Source organism: Podarcis melisellensis (genome assembly GCF_964234715.1).
Source record: "Podarcis melisellensis genome assembly, chromosome: 7".
NCBI lineage: Eukaryota > Metazoa > Chordata > Lepidosauria > Squamata > Lacertidae > Podarcis > Podarcis melisellensis.
This window is the reverse complement of record NC_138539.1, coordinates 58282645-58302109: the sequence shown is the minus strand read 5'-3', so window position 1 is coordinate 58302109 and position 19465 is coordinate 58282645. Positions and strand designations below refer to the sequence as shown.

The following is a 19465-nucleotide window of genomic DNA, read 5'->3' as shown; positions in this document are numbered from 1 at the left end:
AGCAAACAGAAAAGCATGCAAAACTTCGAAGATTTTTCAGAGAAATCATAATATATTCTGTGGCAGCAACACCTATCTCTTTGTTCAGCCACTTTATCGAGCCAATGCAATCTTTTCTCATAATATATAAGAGCTTTCTAGAAGAAGAAAAACCAGATGATCCTGTTAAGGCCTCCCACTTACAAGCATGAATCTGGGGGAGAGAAAACAAGAATCTTGTTACTCTTCTTTATGATTTAACAAACTTACCAAAACACCCATTTCATCAAGCAGTATTTAGTATAATAAACACTAGTACAAAAATCTTCCATTCTTCTATTTTACTAATTTGTTCAAGGTCTCTTTATCTTTAACATCCACATTTAACTTATCCCTTTCATACTTAATCACCGAATATGCTTACCCATAACCAACTAGGAGGAAGTTTCACAATTACTCAACATTGTAGGCAGGGGTCTTTCCCATGGATTCAGCCCAGCCCTCCCAGGTGACTAGCTCTTACCCACGTTGCTGGGTCATTTAAACAATCTTCCAACCATGCCAGAGCAACTTGCATAAGCAGCTCCCCTGAGCCTTGAATAGCGATTTTAAAAGGTACATCAGAAAGAGGCCAAATCAGCTGCTAGAGGATAAGGGGAGGGGCATGCGCCTTGAAAGCAAATGCAAGTGACAAACCCATTGCCCAATCAGCCGCATTGATGCATGTGCCCTGTCCTACCTGCTCTGAAGCTCTTAATAATGCAAACGAAAGCAAAGCATCCATTGACTTCTTGTCATGATTTTAGTCTGCATTGTTATTTTGTTTTAGGTTTTTTTTTTAGTTTGAAAGCTATATACAGTGTTACCTCAGGTTACATACGCTTCAGGTTACATACACTTCAGGTTACATACGCTTCAGGTTAAAGACTCCGCTAACCCAGAAATAGTACCTCGGGTTAAGAACTTTGCTTGAGGATGAGAACAGAAATCGGGCTCCGGCGGCGCGGCAGCAGGAGGAGGCCCCATTAGCTAAAGTGGTGCTTCAGGTTAAGAACAGTTTCAGGTTAAGAACGGACCTCCGGAACGAATTAAGTACTTAACCCGAGGTACCACTGTAGTTCTAATTAGATAGGCTACTTATGATCCCTAGAGTTGTGCTTGTGCTTTTGACAATCACAGTTACAATGGATATTGGGTTTTCGAAAGGAACAGTTTGAGGAGGAGTCATCTGGTGATGTTAAGCTGGCTGGTTTGAGGAAAGTCATAGTACTGAATGGCCATTTCTTGTGGCAGGTATTGTGGCTCTTTTCCTACAGATAATGTTCATATTCCATGCCTTTTTTTCTATAAAGGAAAGAGAAAGAGAAAGGTTTAAGGGGCGTAAATCAGGAGATAGATGGAGTAAAAATGGCCAGAATGTTGCAGTAGTCATATGAACCAAGCATCCCTAGGTGCAGTGTACAGCAGTACAATAGATCAAGTATTTTATTGTGTTGCCCATTCTAGTGTTCATAAAACCATTTATTTGTTTTGTTCACTGCCAGTTTTGAAATAACAAATTAGTATAGCAATCTTTCCCAGTTGGCATCTGTATTGGAATTGTTTTTGGATGTTTTAATTCTTTTATTGCTTGTGTGTTTGCTGCCCTTGGCTCCTTTGGGAGGAAGGGCGGGTTATAAATTAATTAATTACTAGTTCCCAGAATATACCAAATATTGTGATTAAACAGTAAAGCCACGAGGCAAAGTACAGAAGTGATTTGCAGGGAGAGACTAAAAATCCAGGCAGCAAGAGTTGTTTCCTGCATGGAACAAAAGTATACATCGTATCAGCAGTAAAAAAGACAAACTCCAAACCAAAAGGCTTCAAAATGCTTCTGACCTATCCAGCTTGTTTTCTCTTGCGCTCATTTCCTAATTTGCTCTTCCACATGTTTCAGTATTAGAGACAATTTATGGAAATGACGCCTCAGGACCATGACCCGTTTTGTGTGGATGTCAGACTTCTATCTGATTCCTGCTGTCTGCTTTTGCAGCCTTCCTTAGATCAAGCTTATATTTATGGAGAGTTTGGTGTCTGAGTTTCATTCGGGGCAATCTTGAACTCGACCCTCTGCTCTGGGTCCCACTTTAATTTTGTGATTAAACCAGGGGTGCCAACCCTTTGGGGCCCTTGGGCACACTTGCAAACCAGAGAAACTGTTGTGGGCGCCATGCACACACCACAAGTGTGTTCACATGCATGCACCACAGCCAAACACAGGCACACGTGGAGCACAGCCACATGCTCTATCTCCCCTCCCACCAAAGTGAAATCTCCAGCCACTTGATGCGCTGGAGCCAATAGAACATCTGGTGTTGTTTGCAAAAGACTTTTACCGTACATTCACTCTGTGGTTTCGGTTCCAAAAACTGTTATCTTCCGAAATAATATTGTTCTGAGAAGTGAATGCTGCAATTACACTTTTTTCCAGATAAGCTATGCCATAGTGGTGCTCTATTTTATATGAAACCATTTTGAGTTCTGTTTGGCTGTTCATTGTTGTTTGATCGCTCCCTGAGTCAAATGAACATTTCAGTGGTTCTGCCAAGTGATTTTACAATATTACAGTGTTGCCTCCCAGCAGCAGGCTATTTTATTAAGAGTGTAGTTATGTCATACTGAGCAGCTCACTTTAATCTTACCCAAATCTACTAATTACCAAGGAAGATGCTGCCTTGTAGAAAAAGGATCGTATCTATTTCCTATTGCAGCAGTTGTCATCATCAGCTCCCATAGATTATAGATTAGTTCTCCAATTTCTGGGCCCGATGAACTAAATTCAGACAAAGAAAGTGTCATCTTGCCTTGACTGCCTCTTGGATAACTGAAATTGATCACAATTCCGAATCTGCAATTTTAAATTAATACCTGTAAATGTTAAAGTTTACCCAATCTAAGTACCACACTTGTGGAAGTGAGGTTTTAAATCTCCAGTGTTCTTCATTTCAGTCTTACTTACAGCCCCAAGTAATACTTTATCTTTATATTGCAGTACTGAACCAAGCTCTCTTGTCCAAGAAGGTTGTCCTCTCTGGACAGCTGAGAACCTTGTACAAGGTGCTTAAATGATTGGTGGATTATCTAGATCCATTTCAATCTGTCTTCAGGCCTGGTTTTTGACACCAGAACAATCTCAGGAAAGAGACCAAAGGAGTGGAGCCTTTTTGATTCTTCAAGAGGAGACATTAATAAACTTCTTGATCCACCCCCATCAGTCATCAATAGCGAGATGGCAAAGTATGCAGGTATTTACTTATATCTGTCTAAGTACTTAATCAGGCTGCACCCACTGAAACTGATCCTATTCAGCTGGACAGCATGGTGTTCTGGCTACATCCATGCTGCTCCAAGAGTGGTGTCAAGGTCAGCATGGAGAATTATGAATATTTGGAAAGGCTACTGTGATCAGTATAATCCAAAGGTGTGCAGAATATAATATGGAACTCCTACAGTTTAGCCATAGCCCTAGTTGTGTCAATCTATCATTGGTGAAATGTTTGGACTCATTAGTTGGGTCTATTGTAGGTATGTTGCTCTGACAGGACATAAATATTTTTATTTTCAGTCCATATCATGAAAACCATACAACGTATGACATCTTTCTCAGTATCTGCTCAAAACCTCAAAAGCAACATTTTTAAAGCTGTATGTGATCAGTATAATTTCCAATAAAAATAGAAAATATGTGGCCTTTTTTGAATGAGCTCATTTAACTACTTCAGTCCTTCATATTTACTGCATTACATCAGTGTGTATATAGAGTTAGATCAGGTTTCATAATAGCTGAACAAATAATTTAAAATCAGTCTCCTGTCTGGGAATATATTTTTGTAAGTTACTATTCTTACATAACTATTCAGATTAATAGGCTTTTTTCCTAAAGAAGGGGGAAATGGAATGATAGCTGTGTAATGATTTCTACTTTGCAATATTATTTTTTGCAAAATACATTGGCTGTGATCCATAGGACAGATCTAGACATATCTCAAGGTTCTTCTAGTTATTTTTGAACAAATCCCTTAAACTGCTTTTGAAGTCTATTGGCTTCAAGCAGCTTGGCAATAAAGAACCACGAAAGTTAATTGCTGTTCAGTAGTATTTTAGCTTGTGTACATAATTTTGTTGACATTTAGATGACCTACTTTGTGGCTGAGTGGAAGCCAACTAGTTTATTCAACAAGGTGGCAACTTTCATATATGTACCCCACATCTGATTGATTGATTGATTGATTGATTGATTAAATTTATATGCTCACTCATTAATTAATATACCATACCATTTACATGGCACTAATATTAAAATTAGATTTTAAAAGCCTGTCAAAATACATTGTTCTGTAGACTATATCTCTGAAAGGCAATTATTTTTTAATTGTTCAGCATCTACAGAGTTTGTGCCTGGCCATGTTGGTAGAGCACTCTGCTTATTTTGGTGATGACGTAAAATGCTGTTTAAGGTATAATGAACCATTTGAATTTGATAATTGTAATACAGAAGTGTGATCAAACACATTAAACTGCTGGTCAGCCATTGGTCCATGTCATTACCTGTTTCCTCCTGACACTTTATAACTTCTCAAATTTAACATTGAGAATTTCTTTATTTTTATATTTCAATTCAGAGAGAGAAAATACTATATTCACAAATGCAACATCTGTTCTGATTTCTGCTCTGCAAGGGAGAAACTAGACTAGACAGATCAACTGCAATGAAGTTTTTAGAACAGCTGAAAAAGAATCTAATTTATTGGCAAACCTGACAGTTATGGTGCATACTGGACGAAGCCACTGGTTTAGGCCTATTTCAGCACACAGCAGTTGTTGAAAAGTAAGTTTTCAGCCTCTGGAAAATTGAAACAATTGAGCCAAACAGATTGAATTAATTTAATTGCGATCTACAAATCTAAAGAAAATAGTATTGCACTTATATAAAAAAGATGCTATAGTTTTTCTAAGAATTGGCTTACAAAGGTATAACTGTTCATTGGAAAAAGAGACAGTATACAGTCTTAAAATCCTAATCCTAATACTGTTTCATAGTACAATGGTTTTTCATATTTCATATTCTACAGCAGGTGGATATGTTAGCATGTGAGTGCTTTCAGAACATTGCTGAAGAAATAGTGAGATTGTGTTCCATCACATAATTTCAGCTTATTTTCTGTGAAAGAGCCATGATACAACCCTATTTATTTAATTTAAAGAACATTTGTTGTAGTGAAATAAGTTTTTGCCTGGAAGGGAAACACACTGTCGTCAGCTGGTATTGATTAGTACAAACTACCAATGCATAACATTTACCCTCCCCCAAAAAAATAGAATTTTGACAGACTGAGCAGATACAATTATGTATATCACACATTCTTTCTAAAGAAAACAATTCTAAGGCCTGTCGTATCTGATCATCACTCCAGTAATGCAGATTCCTGCTCTGGCAGTCTCCTCCCATCCCTTCAGCAATTTGTTACTGAAAATAAATCCCTCTTCCCCTTTGGGTCTTAATCATGGTTTATTTCTATATCTCCTATTTATATGAAAGATTTCAATCAACCAGAAGGACACAATGCTTTGATGCAATAGAACAAGGGAGAACATAAAGCCCATGGGTTGGATGTGGAAGGTAGAGTCTCTTACCTGCCCTGCTACCTCCCCTCCTTACCCCATGCCCATGCAGGAATTTGGCTTTTTAAAAGCTTGCATTCATGCCAAATGGAACCTTATTTTTAGCCTAATTGTTGCTTGGGCATGCTCTGGTGGCGATGATCACAGTTGGGAGGATAATTCTAATTCTCTAGTCCCTACACACTGTAAAGCCCTCTTCCCAAAAGCTTTCAGTGGTGTTAATGGGAACTTTAAAAAAAAAAAAGCCAAGCCTAATTGCAAAAGAAGAGAGAGAAAAGAGGGGAAGGAATGGGGAGGATAAAGGAAGAGAGAAAGAGAAAGAGAGAGAATGGAATTGAAGGAAGGTGAGAGGGGCAGTTTTAGCTCTAACTCTGTCCACCACTGTCATGCAACCCTTGTGGTGTAGTAAATGTTCAGGAGCTCATCCTGGCAGCCCCCATAGCCATGACCCCAGGGATGGGCTGTTAGGATCAGCTGATAGTCGTAGAATAGTGTGTTAGCAAAGGTATTGGTTAACATATTAGATGTTGGCTGGATTTACATCCCTGATTAGCCATGAAGTTCATTGGTTGACCTTGGGCCAGTCAGTGAGTCTAGCCAGATTTCCTATACTTAATGTATCTATTCAGCATGTCAGAGGTTATTTCGTCAGCTTCCTTCACTTTAACTAACTCTTTACTCAGAGGGAAAGGTGACACATGGCTAATACATTCCTTTTGGGCCTTTCTCTCTCTTTCTCTCTCTTGATTAAACAAACCAAAAGCAAACCCTTTTTAATCAGAATTTCAAGGAAAAATCAATTGCTTGTTTCAAATCTGTTTCACTTGTCTGCTTCTTTCCACATCCCCACTATATGCCACATTTTCCTGTGTCAAGTGTTCAAGCTATTACTTCTGAAAATAAGTGGGGACTTAAGAAAGTTGTGCCAGTTGTGAGCATGGCAATATAATGACTCTTCTTCTAATCATTTATAAGTTGCTTAGTTTGCCTTAAGTAGGATTATATTGGCAGTCCTAAAACGCATATCTAAAGTCATTAATTTAATCTTACAGTACAGCATAATATTGAAGAAAATAATGATTGAAATTCTGCTCCCTGCTGACATGTAATAAAAGCTTCAGCAAGTTGGATTCAACCCCAAAGCATCTGGAATTCCAGGTTTATCTTTCAAGCAGGTTGGAGACTTAATAGGGGCCCTGGATTCAAAAAGTCTGTGTCCCCCCCCCCTTATTTCTTACAGCAAGGCCAGTTGGGCCCAATTCTAGCCACACCATCCGCTGCTTGTTTTGATCATTAGCTGGTCTGGTTTCCAATTTCTCCTTAAAGAAAAAGGAAAACTATCCAGTTCTTACTGAAGCAGAGAGATGAGGGAAAATGTGCAGGTGGTATTCTGCTCAGTCATTTTGTGAGCAACAACCCCACTGCAACTTTCCACTGTCCTTAACTATGATTGACCTCTAGGGAAGCAGTGATATCCTTAGAAGCAAAAAGAAGTCTAGAGTAACACACTTGCTGTCTTAATAAAGGATTTCCTGGTTCATTTTAAATACATGTTTTTTGAATATTGTCATGATTGGACATGGCTATATCTCTCTACAAACAAAACGTAGCAGCTAAGACTGGACTTTGCTCTTTCTAACTTGGGTTTCATTTCATGTAAATGATTTTTAAATTGCCCTATCAAGGCTAATGGGAATGAAGGCCATTGCTGTTATTCCAAATTTGCCAGTTGGGTGGGAGAGGCAAGAGAGTGGCCTACATTAGCCCTGCAAAATAGTTTAATGTTGTTAAGAGATGTTATGAAGACAGAGGAGTCAAAGAGAGTAGTGTACAAGAACCAAGTGGTGGAGTCCCATATTGTTATCCATTCTCCTAGTGTTTTGTTTGCATTTTTTTTAGAAATATGAAGTTGGGGAGGAGATAGTGAAGTTGATCATATCCACTGGTGTTGGGGGAATGAGGTGCTAGGCAAGTGACACTGTTGCTTCTTTGAAAGCACTAAAAGAATGAGAGGGAGGAATCTGTACAAGTATTAGAAATACAATTCTTGCTTTATTTTCTCGTACCCAAAGGTAATTTTTTTGTATAATGCCATACTGCTTTCATTCTTCCCACCACCACAGGAGCTTGTGTGATTTTGACAAGCCACAAATTGATGCTGAGATCCCATTTTGAGAACATGAAAGTTGTTGAAAAGTAACTGTAGGTGAAAACTGTTGTGTGTTTTTATGCAAGATTCCTGTCCGCAGCTACAGTGATGCACAGATTACTTTTTGCCAGCATCTGTGTGTCAAAAATGCAGTAGGTTTATGTTTGAATTCCAGTATCATTGTAATAATACACTGCAACATAGGAAGTGGGTATATTTATGCCAGAGCGCTTCGCTTTCTAGCTACCAAAACATACTTAAGATAATACATTGTAAACTTGCCTCATGTCCATTATTGCTTTTCCCCCTTCTGTATGCCCATATCCATAAATTGAGGGCAATGAAACAAGAAGGGAAGGTGGCTTGAACAGAAATGGAGGGAAACCTGTGCTGAACTGGATTGCACATGGGTTAGAGCTTTCTGTCGAACCTAATCTATAGTTGTGGTGGTGAGGAAATAGTTCTCCTTCACTAGCATTGTCTCTTTTTAGGGTTGTGCAGCAGAGCTTTTTTTTTTTTTACGTTAGAGGCTTTCCATAATCCATGTGTTTGAACCCTTGGTGGCACATTTTGGCATATTTGTAAGGTTAAAATTGCTTGCATCCATTATGACTTAGACTCCACATTTCATGCAGTTTCATTAGAAGTAGCCATTTCCTCTTTGTTTTCCTCATCCATGAATTACCTCATTTGTTTTTCCCCTTAATATTTTCCTTAATGCTCTTTCTTTCTTTTTTTCATAACTATGTTTGATTTACACACACACGTACATATTTATCTAGCAAAATATATATTAATGCATTTCTCTCTCTTTTGTATACGCACCATGCCCATGATGTGTATTTATTATTTTTATTAATTAAGAAAAAAATTAAAACAAAATTATATATATGTCAGGGCAAAAGCAAGCCAGGTACAGGTACAGGAACACGAGGGAAGATTGACAGAAAGACAGGCAGACACAATTAGGAAAGAATTCAGGGCAGGAAGCAAGCCTCAAAAAGGAAAGGAAGAGGTTCTAAAAGCATAAATTGTTCAGGGATCTTTAAGTTTAAGAGGAAATTCCATTTTAAAAAACATATCATTATGAGCTTTCTTTAAAATAATAGTCCAAAATTACCATATCTCTATCAACATTAATCATCTCCAACTACATTCATGTTTTTGGAATTCAGATATTCTTTGTGATAATTTCCTTACTGGGATCATAAAAACCCTCCTGTACAGGGGAAAAAATGTTAATTTTGGTGACATAACTTCTGCCCTTTTCTTTCAAAGATCAAGATATGCTTTATTTTAAAAACAGAATCATCACCCTTTTGAAGGGGATGAGTATACTGCACATCTGGGAGCAGAGAATAGGGATGAGTGAATATGTCAATTTTGATTTCTCTTAGTTTTTCATTTTTTACAAATGTTAAGTTCAGTTTTCACATTTCCACATCAGTTCCCTTTTTTTAAGTTCTCACGAAGATTCATCAGCATTTTACTGTAAATTTCTCTTAATCCATACATTTTGTATGTATTTTTGCCAGATATACACATTATTTAGACATACTTTTCCCCAGTACAATGTATTTTTGCATTTTATTTTCCCTCATATATGCATTTACATGCACATTTCCCCAAACATACACAATTCATACACATTAATGGGCCACAGAACTGCATTGTAAAATTCAGGAAAGTGCAAATGTCAATGGAAGGCTGTGTTTTATTTCACGTATTGTTTCAGAAAGTGTTAATTATGTAAATTTGCCTTTAAATGCAGACTGAGTTTCATTTCTCCTTCATCTCTCATGGAAAATGGAATCAACTTCGGTTCACACAACCACTGTATTCAGTATAATTCTCCATTAGAGAAACGCCTTGAAATTTGTTCATTCATGGTTCCTCACACTGGTGCAAATCGCACATGTTCACAACTCAGGGAGTAAGTCACACTGGAGACACTGTGGAGCCGTAGGGACTTATTGGTACCTATAGTGGACCCGCCAATTTGTGGACTACCAATTTGTGACAGGCTTTCCCCAGTTCTTAATTAAGAAGGCATTAGCATGTTTCATCATATGACATGATCTTGTATACATGGCCTATCTGTTCTTTCCTACTTTTGATTACAACATAAACTTATTAACAGTGCAATTGTAATCACAGCTACTTGAATTCAGTGGGGCTTACTCCCAGGTAAGTAGAGTTAAAATTGCTCCCTTAATTAAGAAAACTGAATTGGAGTATCCAAAACTTAAAATTTGAATCAGTGCTATCAATTGCATTTGATTTCCCCCACAATCACTGTAGTTCTCTTTTGAAAACCACTGTTTGATATTCAGGAGGCATTCCATGAGCACCTTGCTCTATCTAATTATAAAAAAGGAGTCCGAGTCTTTTTGTTTTTACTCCTATGCAATCACTTTCATTGTCTTTAGCTTGCTAGTGAATTAGGCCATTTTGCTTTGGTATATGAATGGCATTTTCATTATATTGAAGTGTTGTGTTCTGCAGAGCTCACTAGCAAAATGGAAGTCTTTAAGTTCAGTTGTCCAATAATTGCATAATCTGTGTACTATTTTACAGAAATTCATCCTGCATATTATAATGACAGTGATGGTGTTCCATTAATCTGCCCAGCAATACTTTAATCTGATCCCCTAATTTAGACATTTTGCAGAAGTGCCAGGAAACAAATATTTCCTATATCTTGATCAGTATTTATAGATAAAGACTGAGTAGTATTCTAGGCATCATTTTACCTTTTTCTTCTTCTAAGCTCGACAGTGAAAATGTCAGACAGATGCATCCTGAAAGATAACAACATCTTTCTCCAAAAGGGGAAAGTTGGTCTCACTGTAAAATAATGCAAACCGAAAAGAAAATGCTATTTAGTCTCAAACTGGGCCTTTCTGAGAATGATGACTATGAGCTATTGAGATTTTATCCAACTGAAGTGAATAAGAGACGCACAACATTGAATTAGAGCTGCATGGCCCTGAAATGGTTATATTTATGCAAGAGAAGTCCATAATGGATATTGTTCTTTTGTGTACTCCATAGCTGGATTGCAAAAGCAGCATCAGCATCTTCTAAGTGCCTGTGAGTGGGAAAATATAGTAAGCACACAATGGAAAGTCCTGGGTCCAGTAGGTGTTAGAATTTAATCAGCACTTGGGGAGCTAAACTGGATGCTAGATTCCTAATCCCTGGACCCAGCTTTCTGTGTTCAGGAGATCACCTGGGAGCTGGGCCATTAAAAGAACAAAAGAAAGATAATGGACCCTTAAGAAAGCCAAAGACAGGGGGCTTTGTGCCAGATGACAATTGGTTGGGGCCGCTCCTCCCGCTCTGAGATAGCCAGAGTTTAGAGTTGATGGTAGGCTGTGATGTGACCTAGAGGGAAACAGGTTGCAAGCTGGTAAAGGCAGCAAGTCAAAGGTGGATGTTGGGTGTCTCTTTGAATCCAAGGTTGCAGCTGACTCTTTGGGGATATTGATGCAGTGAACCTGTCCATCTTAGGCTCAGGTTGTATATGTGTGCAAATAGGCCATATATCCTAAAGACAGCCCAGTCTCGGCTGTGCCTCATTTTTAGAATGAAAAAATGAACCCCGGCTGAATGTCTGGAACCCCTGGAATCTCACACCGCTATGAGATTGGGGTGGCGTGTAACAATATAGTGACTTATGTACATATGTATGATGTATCTGGAAATTAAATACACTTAGGTATGAAGATTATTTTAGTTGTGAATTATTATGTTGAGGTTTGTATTAATTATGCATATATTTCTAGAAGTGGTAATGGAATATGCATTTGGTATATTTTCCTTTATTGTACTAAAGTAATTTACAAAACGTGTACTGTGATGCTTAGTGGTAATTATGGACATTGAAGTTGGCAAATTATAAGTAATTAGAGCAGGTTTCCATAGTAATTCCTGTGTTCCGAGTCCTTTGATTATTTGGCCATATTTTTGGAAAAGACAATCAAAAGAGGCAATTTTTGGGACGCATAAAGAATGAAATTATATATATTTACACTTGTTTAATCTTAAATCAAAATACAGTTTTCTAGAACTTCCAGCATTATAGCTTAGTTTATTATGCTATTGTAGAAAACAGAAGCGACAGAAGGGGAGTGGAAATCAGTAAAACATTACAGAATTTAAAATAAAGCAGATAGTCTGAGGCCTTGGTTGTCATTTTTAGGTCACTGCTGACATCTCTGAATATAATTTTCATATGAACTGCATTTCAGGGCTTGTATGTGCTTGAAGAAGCGACATTTTCACAGCAGGGAACCAAATCAAAATGAAGCAGTCAGATGCAGGTGCACAGTAATGGAAGTGGGCTATTTACCCTCAAGCAGGATTGCTGGGCTGGGAAAGCAGAAACTCTCCCAGCAGAATGGCCCTGCTATTTCTCTCTGATATATATCTCAGTGCCAAACAGTATTCATAGGGGGCCTAAATAATTGTTCTTTCACTTGTATTTAATGAGATGCATTGCCCAATGCTGAATAACTGAGGCACTTCCTTTTGTTATGCTAACTAGATGCTATTCAAGCCCTGCTTTCTTTGACTTCTGTTTAATCCTTCCTGCTTCTCCAGCCTCAAGCCAGGCAGGGAAACAGTTGAAAAAAATGGAGGCTTGCACTGTGTACATCTGCTGCCTAGCTCAGTCCTATTTTGTTAAAGAAGTAAGAGGGGGAGAACATAGGATTTGTATATGCAGCATTACAGTCACTACACACATATTGTACAGATATGCACAAAAAAGTTATATGGTTATGTATTCTTCAAAACAGCATATGCAAGTATTTGCTTGTACAGTATACACATTAAATTAAATTAATAATAATAAAGCAAATGGCAAAGTGATGTCATCTCATTTATTGCACAGAAGCAGGCTGGGCTGATAGCTGAATCTTGCTTCAATTCTGGTGATTGGATAGTAACATTGGTGATGGAACAGCACCCTCCATCACACCTCAGGGCAGCAGGTTGGTGTTAGTGGGCTAGCAGGATGTAGCACATATACAATGCTGTCTTTAAACATAGGGTCTGCTGCTGCCACTGCCCCACAACATCTGTTGCCTGAGGCATTTGCTTTACTAAGCCCCAATGGTAAAGATACCCATGGTCTAAAGATCCATGTTTTGTTCTGTGGAGATGCACATGAAACATGCATGTGTTCATATATGATGCACTTATGGGGATCTCTTTTGAGCTTCACACTGAAAACTTTTGACAATGAAAAATAAGTTATGACTTCAAATGAGTTCCCTAGTAATAATAAGTTTATTATCTGCCTTACAGATAAACTGGTGTGGTTCTTTGTAAGAGAAAGTTTCTTGAGTCCTACTTTCTTCAGAGGTAAATTTATGGTTTCACCTGTTGACTTTTTTTGCTTTACAGATTGGGGAGAAACAAAATGTTCTGGTGACAGAAGAATCATTTGATTCCAAGTTTTATGTTGCTCATAATCGATTCTACGAGCAGGTAAATCTTTTTCTTGGACTGGTGGGGGAGGCAGCAGGAGAGAGAAGGTCTTTCTTTCCCTCCTTATTTTAACAATCATATAAAGATTAATTCATCAATGTAATCGATTTACTGACGTTACCTCCTTCAAAAAAACTGATATCACTCATTTGGAGGTGCCCTTGTGTATCCTCATTTATATGGCTTCTGTCCCTTTAAAATTCAGAGGCTGGGCATTATGGATTCAACTTCTGTTGGATAGAAATCATCGGCAACTGATTTTCAGTTGTATGCAAAGCTTATAACAATATTTTGATATCTGGATCCTATGTGACATGAAAGAAAACCTCAATGTATATTGTCAGTGTTTGTAAAAAGCAAAAAAAAAGGTTCTGCCCTCCCTTTGTCGCCTCAGTCTGGTCCTCGAACCCTTGTTGGCATAAAAGAGTCCACGAGAAAAGTATCCTTGCAGAGTAATTTCTGCTTTTATTCTTAAAAGTCTTCCTGCAAAAGCGACTGACACACAACAACACTACCAGCTTTCATTAACCAACCAACCAACCAACCCAAACCAACAATTCCCACTCTATATATACAACCCGGTGCAGGCCGCTGACTCATGCTGACCCTGCTTTTTAAGCATTAAAGAAACAATCGCCATTTTAGCCATGACATATATCACAATAAAACATGTAACAACCAAATAAGCATTCAGGACAAACAAATTAAGAATATAATTACAAAGCAGAACTGTTTAAAATTTCCTGATAGCAAATTAATTTGAACAAATCTACTCAAATCCTGAGGATATACATCAGAGAACCTGAAAGAAAAAGTAGATCTGATGTTGCATATGTTTTTGTTAAGGTAGGTCTACCTGTTACCAAATTTTACAGTAACATGCATTAGTAACTGAGATTTGCAGATTTTATATTTACTTCCCGCCTCCTCACGTCTAAATGTCAAACTTGAGTACTTTAAAGTGTTCCATTTAAGCAAGTTTTTATTATTATTGTTTTAAAGGTACTTGTGCCAAAGAACCCTGAGTTCATGGGTAAAATGGTAGAAGTGAACATTTTTGAAGCAGGGAAGCACTTTATGAGGGGGAGGCCAGTGTCGGATGCCAGAGTGTTCACCCCGTCTATCACTAGGCCATTAGCCAAAGGAGAGGTGTCTGGTCTAACAGAGGTGAGTAAAATACATGTCAGCCTTTGCTACTCTAGTAAAAAAAAGGTGAATGTGAAGGCTTTTTAGATGTGAATAAAGTGAATTGTTCTGGGTAATGTGGAATTTGTCCATTGTAGAAGCATCTCTAATTTTGTTTTTTTATTTCTATGATATAAAATGGGGAAAATAGTTAGGAGGACAACTTTTAACAGTCCTTGGGAGAAGATTATAATCTTGATATAATCCAGTTGAATCATCAGACAAGAATGCTGCCAGTCTGAGGTGGTTTCATGAGAAATTTTTGCAACTACCATATTGGCCTGAATATAAGCCTCACTTTTTTCCCAAAGTGCGGCTTAAATTTGCAACCTTACAAAAATTGGTTTTTACGATATCACTGCTGAAATAGACATATGGTAAAATGGAACAGGTGTGAGTGCCTGCAGAATTTTAAGGGAGCGGCTTATATTCAGGTATTGTCTTTTTTTTCTTTTTCCCCCTTGAATTTTAAAGGCGTGGCTTATATTCGGGTGCGACTTATATTCGGGCCAATACGGTATATGTAAAAATACTGTATTTTTCGCACCATAGGATGCACTTTTTCCCTCCTAAAAAGCAAGGGAAAATGTGTGTGCGTCCTATGGAGCAAATGTAGGCTTTCGCTAAAGCCTGGAGAGCGAGAGGGGTCGGTGCGCACCGACCCCTCTCGCTCTCCAGGCTTCAGGAAGCTATCCGCTAGCCGTGGGAGACGGCTAGCGGAGCACCGCATTAATCCCGAAGCTTGGGGCGTGCGGAGCTCAGCACGCCCCAAGCTTCTGGGTGCCGGCAAGGTCTCTGCTAGCCGTCTAGACCTTGCCTGCACCCAGAAGCTTGGGGTGCACTGAGCTCCGCACGCCCCAAGCTTCGGGATTAGCGCTCCGCTAGCCGTGTCTAGGCTGCGGATAGCAGCCTGCTTCCTGGAGCGTTGGGCGCCCTGAAAGCAGAGCGCCCGGCACTTCGGGAACACATCCGCAGCGTGGGGAGCCTTGCAGGAGTTCCCCGCAGGGCTCCCCACGCTGCGGATAGCAGCCTGCCGCCCGGCGCGAGAGGACCCTGATGCAGAGCGCCCCTCGCGCCGGGCAGACGACCGCAGCATGTGGAGCCCTGCAGGAGTTCCCTGCAGGGCTCCCCACGCTGCGGATAGCAGCCTGCTTCCCGGAGCGTCGGGCGCCCTGAAAGCAGAGCGCCCGGCGCTTCGGGAACACATCCGCAGCGTGGGGAGCCTTGCAGGAGTTCCCCGCAGGGCTCCCCACGCTGCGGATAGCAGCCTGCCGCCCGGCGCGAGGGGCACCCTGATGCAGAGCACCCCGCGCGCCAGGCAGACATCAGCCAGCCCCACAAGCTCGGGGGACAGCAGGGAGGCGCAGCGGCACTATCCCGCTGTTCCTCGACCTGGTTCGGTTTCCCTGACCTGCTTTGAGGGGGGAAATAAAAGGAAAATTATTTCCCCCCCAAAAAACTAGGTGTGTCCTATGGTCCGGTGCGTCCAATCGTGCGAAAAATACGGTAGTAGGTGCTGCTTATGGTTTTTGCATGTTATATTTTTTTCACAATCCACGTTCCTGTAATATGCTTGAAATACTATTGCACTCAAAATAGCTGCATTGCTGGAATTAATTTTCTTTCGATGAATCAGTTCTGCCTGAATTTTTCATCCTGAATTTTTCATCAAATAAAAAATAATATTATAGTTTTATTCTTAAATTATCCCTTAAGTTTTGGCTTTCATTGTCATGGTTTAGCACAGACAACAAATAGTAAATAAACTTCCAGTGAAACCTGGTGGTTTTAATTTTTTTATGACATGTGATTTCAAATGGTGTTACACCTTTTATGGGAAGCACTAAAGCATAGTCTGTGTTAAACACACAGGGGATTTGGGCCAGTGTCACGGTATCTGTAATTCTTCTAATACTTTCATGATAGGCATTGTTAGGTTTTCAACACTGTGATGTATCACCAGTCAAATATCGCAAGCTGGCGATACACCACAATATTGAAACAAGCCGCATTGGCACAAGCACCTTGCCCGCTGGGACCAATGCAGCTAGCTGCTGCTCAGCTGGGGGGGTGGGAAGGCCCCCCCAGCTGAGGGCAGGAAGCCGCATGCCCCTGAACAGAAAAGTTTAAAGGCGCTCCCACCCCACCTCCGACTCATGCAAGCTGGAGGAAAGGTGGGGGCTCTGTTACACTTCTTTGTTGTTTGGCAGGCAGCCATGGGAGGAACAAGCTACATTGGTCCCTGCCAGTGTGCCGTATTTTTCGCTCCATAAGATGCACTTTTTTTCCTCCTAGAAAGTAAGGGGAAATGTCTGTGTGTCTTTTGGAGTGAATGCTCTGGGTGGCAGAGGGATCCCTTGGCTACCGCTGCAGTCGCAAGCTGAGGAATGCCTCTGCAGCCAGAGCCATGACTCCCATCTGTCACTCGCTGTGAAGCCAGCAGAGCAAGAGCCGTTGTGCAGCTATTGCTCTTGCTCTGCTGGCTTCCCAGCGAAGCGGGATGAGGGACAGAAGGGGCTCCCTTCCGTCCCTCATCCCACTTTGCTGGGAAGCCAGCAGAACAAGAGCCACTGCGCAGCTATCGCTCTTGCTCTGCTGGCTTCCCAGCAGAGCGGGATGAGGGACGGAAGGGAGCAAGCAAAGCGAGAGCCGCTTACATGGCTTCTGTCCTGCTTTGTGCAGCTCTCACTGTGCTTGCCCATCCCTCCTCCCGCCTCACTGGAAAGCAAGCAAAGCACCTGTCCCGATGTCTCCTCCTCCTCTTTTACAGCGAGGCGGGAGGAGGAATGGGCAGGCAAAGTGGGACAGAAGTCATGTAAGCGGCTCTCGCTTTGCTTGCTTTAAAGCAAGAAAAGTGAGAGCAGCTTACATGCTCTGCGCAGAATATTTTTTTTCTTGTTTCCCCCCTCTAAAAACTAGGTGCGTCTTGTGGAGTGAAAAATACGGTAGCTTGTTCCTCCCTCAGCGGTTTGGGGCCAGAGGTGGTGGCCTCTTCACCCGGCAGTATATTGCGGGTGAAACTGCTGCTGCTCCTGAGTCCCTCTGCCGCCAGTGCCCGACTTCAGCTTGTTTCTCCCTCACACTTTGGGCACTGGTGGCAGAGGCAGTTTCACCCGCAATATAACGCCAGGTGAAGCAGCCATCACAGTCTGGCCCTCATACCAATCCTGGACCATGTATTGATACTTCGCCCAGGCCTACTTGGGAGAGAGTTTCACGACTGAGATGATGCCACTAAGAAGGCCATGTTACTGTTAGTCACACTTACCTTTAAAGTAGAACAAGGATCAAGGGCTCTGGTGATGACCATAACTGACAGGCAGGTTCTTGTAGGAGAAGACAGTCTTTCATATATTCTGGCCCCAAGCCATTTAGGGCTTTGGAGGGAATTGGGCCTGAAAACAGATACAACAAGATTAGTGTAATATCCAAAAAGCGGAAACCTGAAAGCATTCTGGCTGCCACATTTTGCATGAACCACAGTTACTGCCAGTTTTGTGTAGGTATGTTTCAGTAAAATGCTCTGTTAAGTAAGGCGTGTGTAACTGGCCAGCTCTGGCTTCTCTAGGAAAGTAAGCAGTTCATGCATCTGTCTAAATTGAGCAAACACACATTTTAGCTACAACTGCCAGCAAGATCTGCACTGTCAGATCTAATAGTAGCTCCCAAGTTGCAGTCTGGATCCAGAACCAGTTGTACATCCACTCCTGAATCAGTTTGTCTACTGACCATCAGCATCTCTGCCTTCTACAGATGAAGCCTCGGCTTTTAGCCCGTATCCATCATTGTCCTCACACCACAGTCCAGTATATCTACAGCCTTCTTGGCACCAGTTGAAAGGGAGAGAAAGAGTTGGCTGTCTCTCCCATCAGCTGCATGTAATCTGGAGGAAACCAATACCACCCCCAAGAGTGCCTCACCTAGCTCAGGCAAGGAGACAAATGGTGGGTGGCATCTAAGCACATAAATACGTATTTATGCAAAACGTTTTGATGAAAAGCAATATATTAAACATATTAAATAAAATCAATCATTAGAATCCCAATCCTGTCTGTTACCCAAGGTTCACACACTCTAAACCAGGAGGTCACTTGAAAGTGTATCTTGATAGCCAGATGGACTTCCAATAGCTCCTTACAACTCTGCCTCCCTGCCCCCTGGTTCCTACCTCCTGCTGCATGTGTAACCTGGTGGTATAATTGTGTCAATTTGACCTCTCCTTCCTTCCCTAATTAGGTTTCTGCTACACAGGCTAGATCATCACCCTCATCCAGGATCAAGTCCAAAGTCTAGCACAAATTGGGCAGCTTCTTTTCATTCTCCCGACAATGAAATGCTTTACTTAACCTGAGAGCGACTAAAACAGTGTCCTCTAGGATGGTTAAGGAAACAAAAGACTATCCACAGTATAGATGTATTACCCACAGAGTTAAAGTTTAAGTGAATTTTATCCGTTTTGATTTGAGAGTATAAAGTGTTTCACTCAAAAATGAGATTTTGCTGGTCAGAACTTGAAGTTTAGAAATGTTAGATGGTTAACTGCCAATAATATCAAAAGGAATAAAGTCAACATTTCATACATTTCCCCCAGGTTGCACAGCAGAAATTACTGAAACACAGTTACTCTTTTTCATCATTTTTAAAAAAATGTCAGGGTCAGTTGTTTCCAGCCAATTGTGTCAAATAGTCATCAACAGTTTTCCATTTAGGCTTCTCTTGAGAGTAAGGATGATCCCCAAGGAAAAGAATTTCACTCACCCAAAACATGATATAGTGCTGTTCATTATAAATGGCAATATCTTTCTTCCTAGTTGGGAGTCCAAATTATGGTGAGGTGACTACTTTTCCTCCTTTTGTATTTCCTTTGCAACCCCAAATACTCATTTCAAATGCAGTGGAACCTGTGGCTCACATGTTTGCAACCTGGTTTTCAGTCGGATGAAGCTTTGATCCTAGTAACAACTTCATTTGAACATTAAGGCATACCCACCC

General features: G+C 40.5%; 1 protein-coding gene and 1 long non-coding RNA gene across 7 annotated transcripts in view; one reads left to right on the top strand and one right to left on the bottom strand.

The window, feature by feature from the left end:
- CDKAL1 (CDKAL1 threonylcarbamoyladenosine tRNA methylthiotransferase) overlaps window positions 1-19465 on the top strand; it is a 227974-nt gene that overhangs the window by 197685 nt on the left and 10824 nt on the right. For all 4 annotated transcript variants that reach the window (XR_014170558.1, XM_081919253.1, XM_081919252.1 and 1 more), the window contains 2 exons: window positions 13205-13288; window positions 14291-14455. Coding sequence is in view for 3 of the 4 variants with exons in the window: in XM_081919253.1 (XP_081775379.1) it covers window positions 13205-13288; window positions 14291-14455 (249 nt within the window). In the remaining variant the exon portion in view is untranslated. The remainder of the gene's footprint in view (window positions 1-13204; window positions 13289-14290; window positions 14456-19465) is intronic.
- On the bottom strand, window positions 905-18435 carry LOC309374411. 3 transcript variants are annotated; one of them, XR_014170570.1, is made up of 3 exons: window positions 17742-18435; window positions 2664-2794; window positions 905-1323 (listed from the first exon to the last, which is right to left on the bottom strand). It is a non-coding gene; the product is annotated as an uncharacterized lncRNA (long non-coding RNA). The 3 variants fall into 3 exon arrangements; XR_014170571.1 differs by having other exon boundaries at window positions 905-1315; window positions 2674-2794; XR_014170572.1 differs by having other exon boundaries at window positions 2681-2794.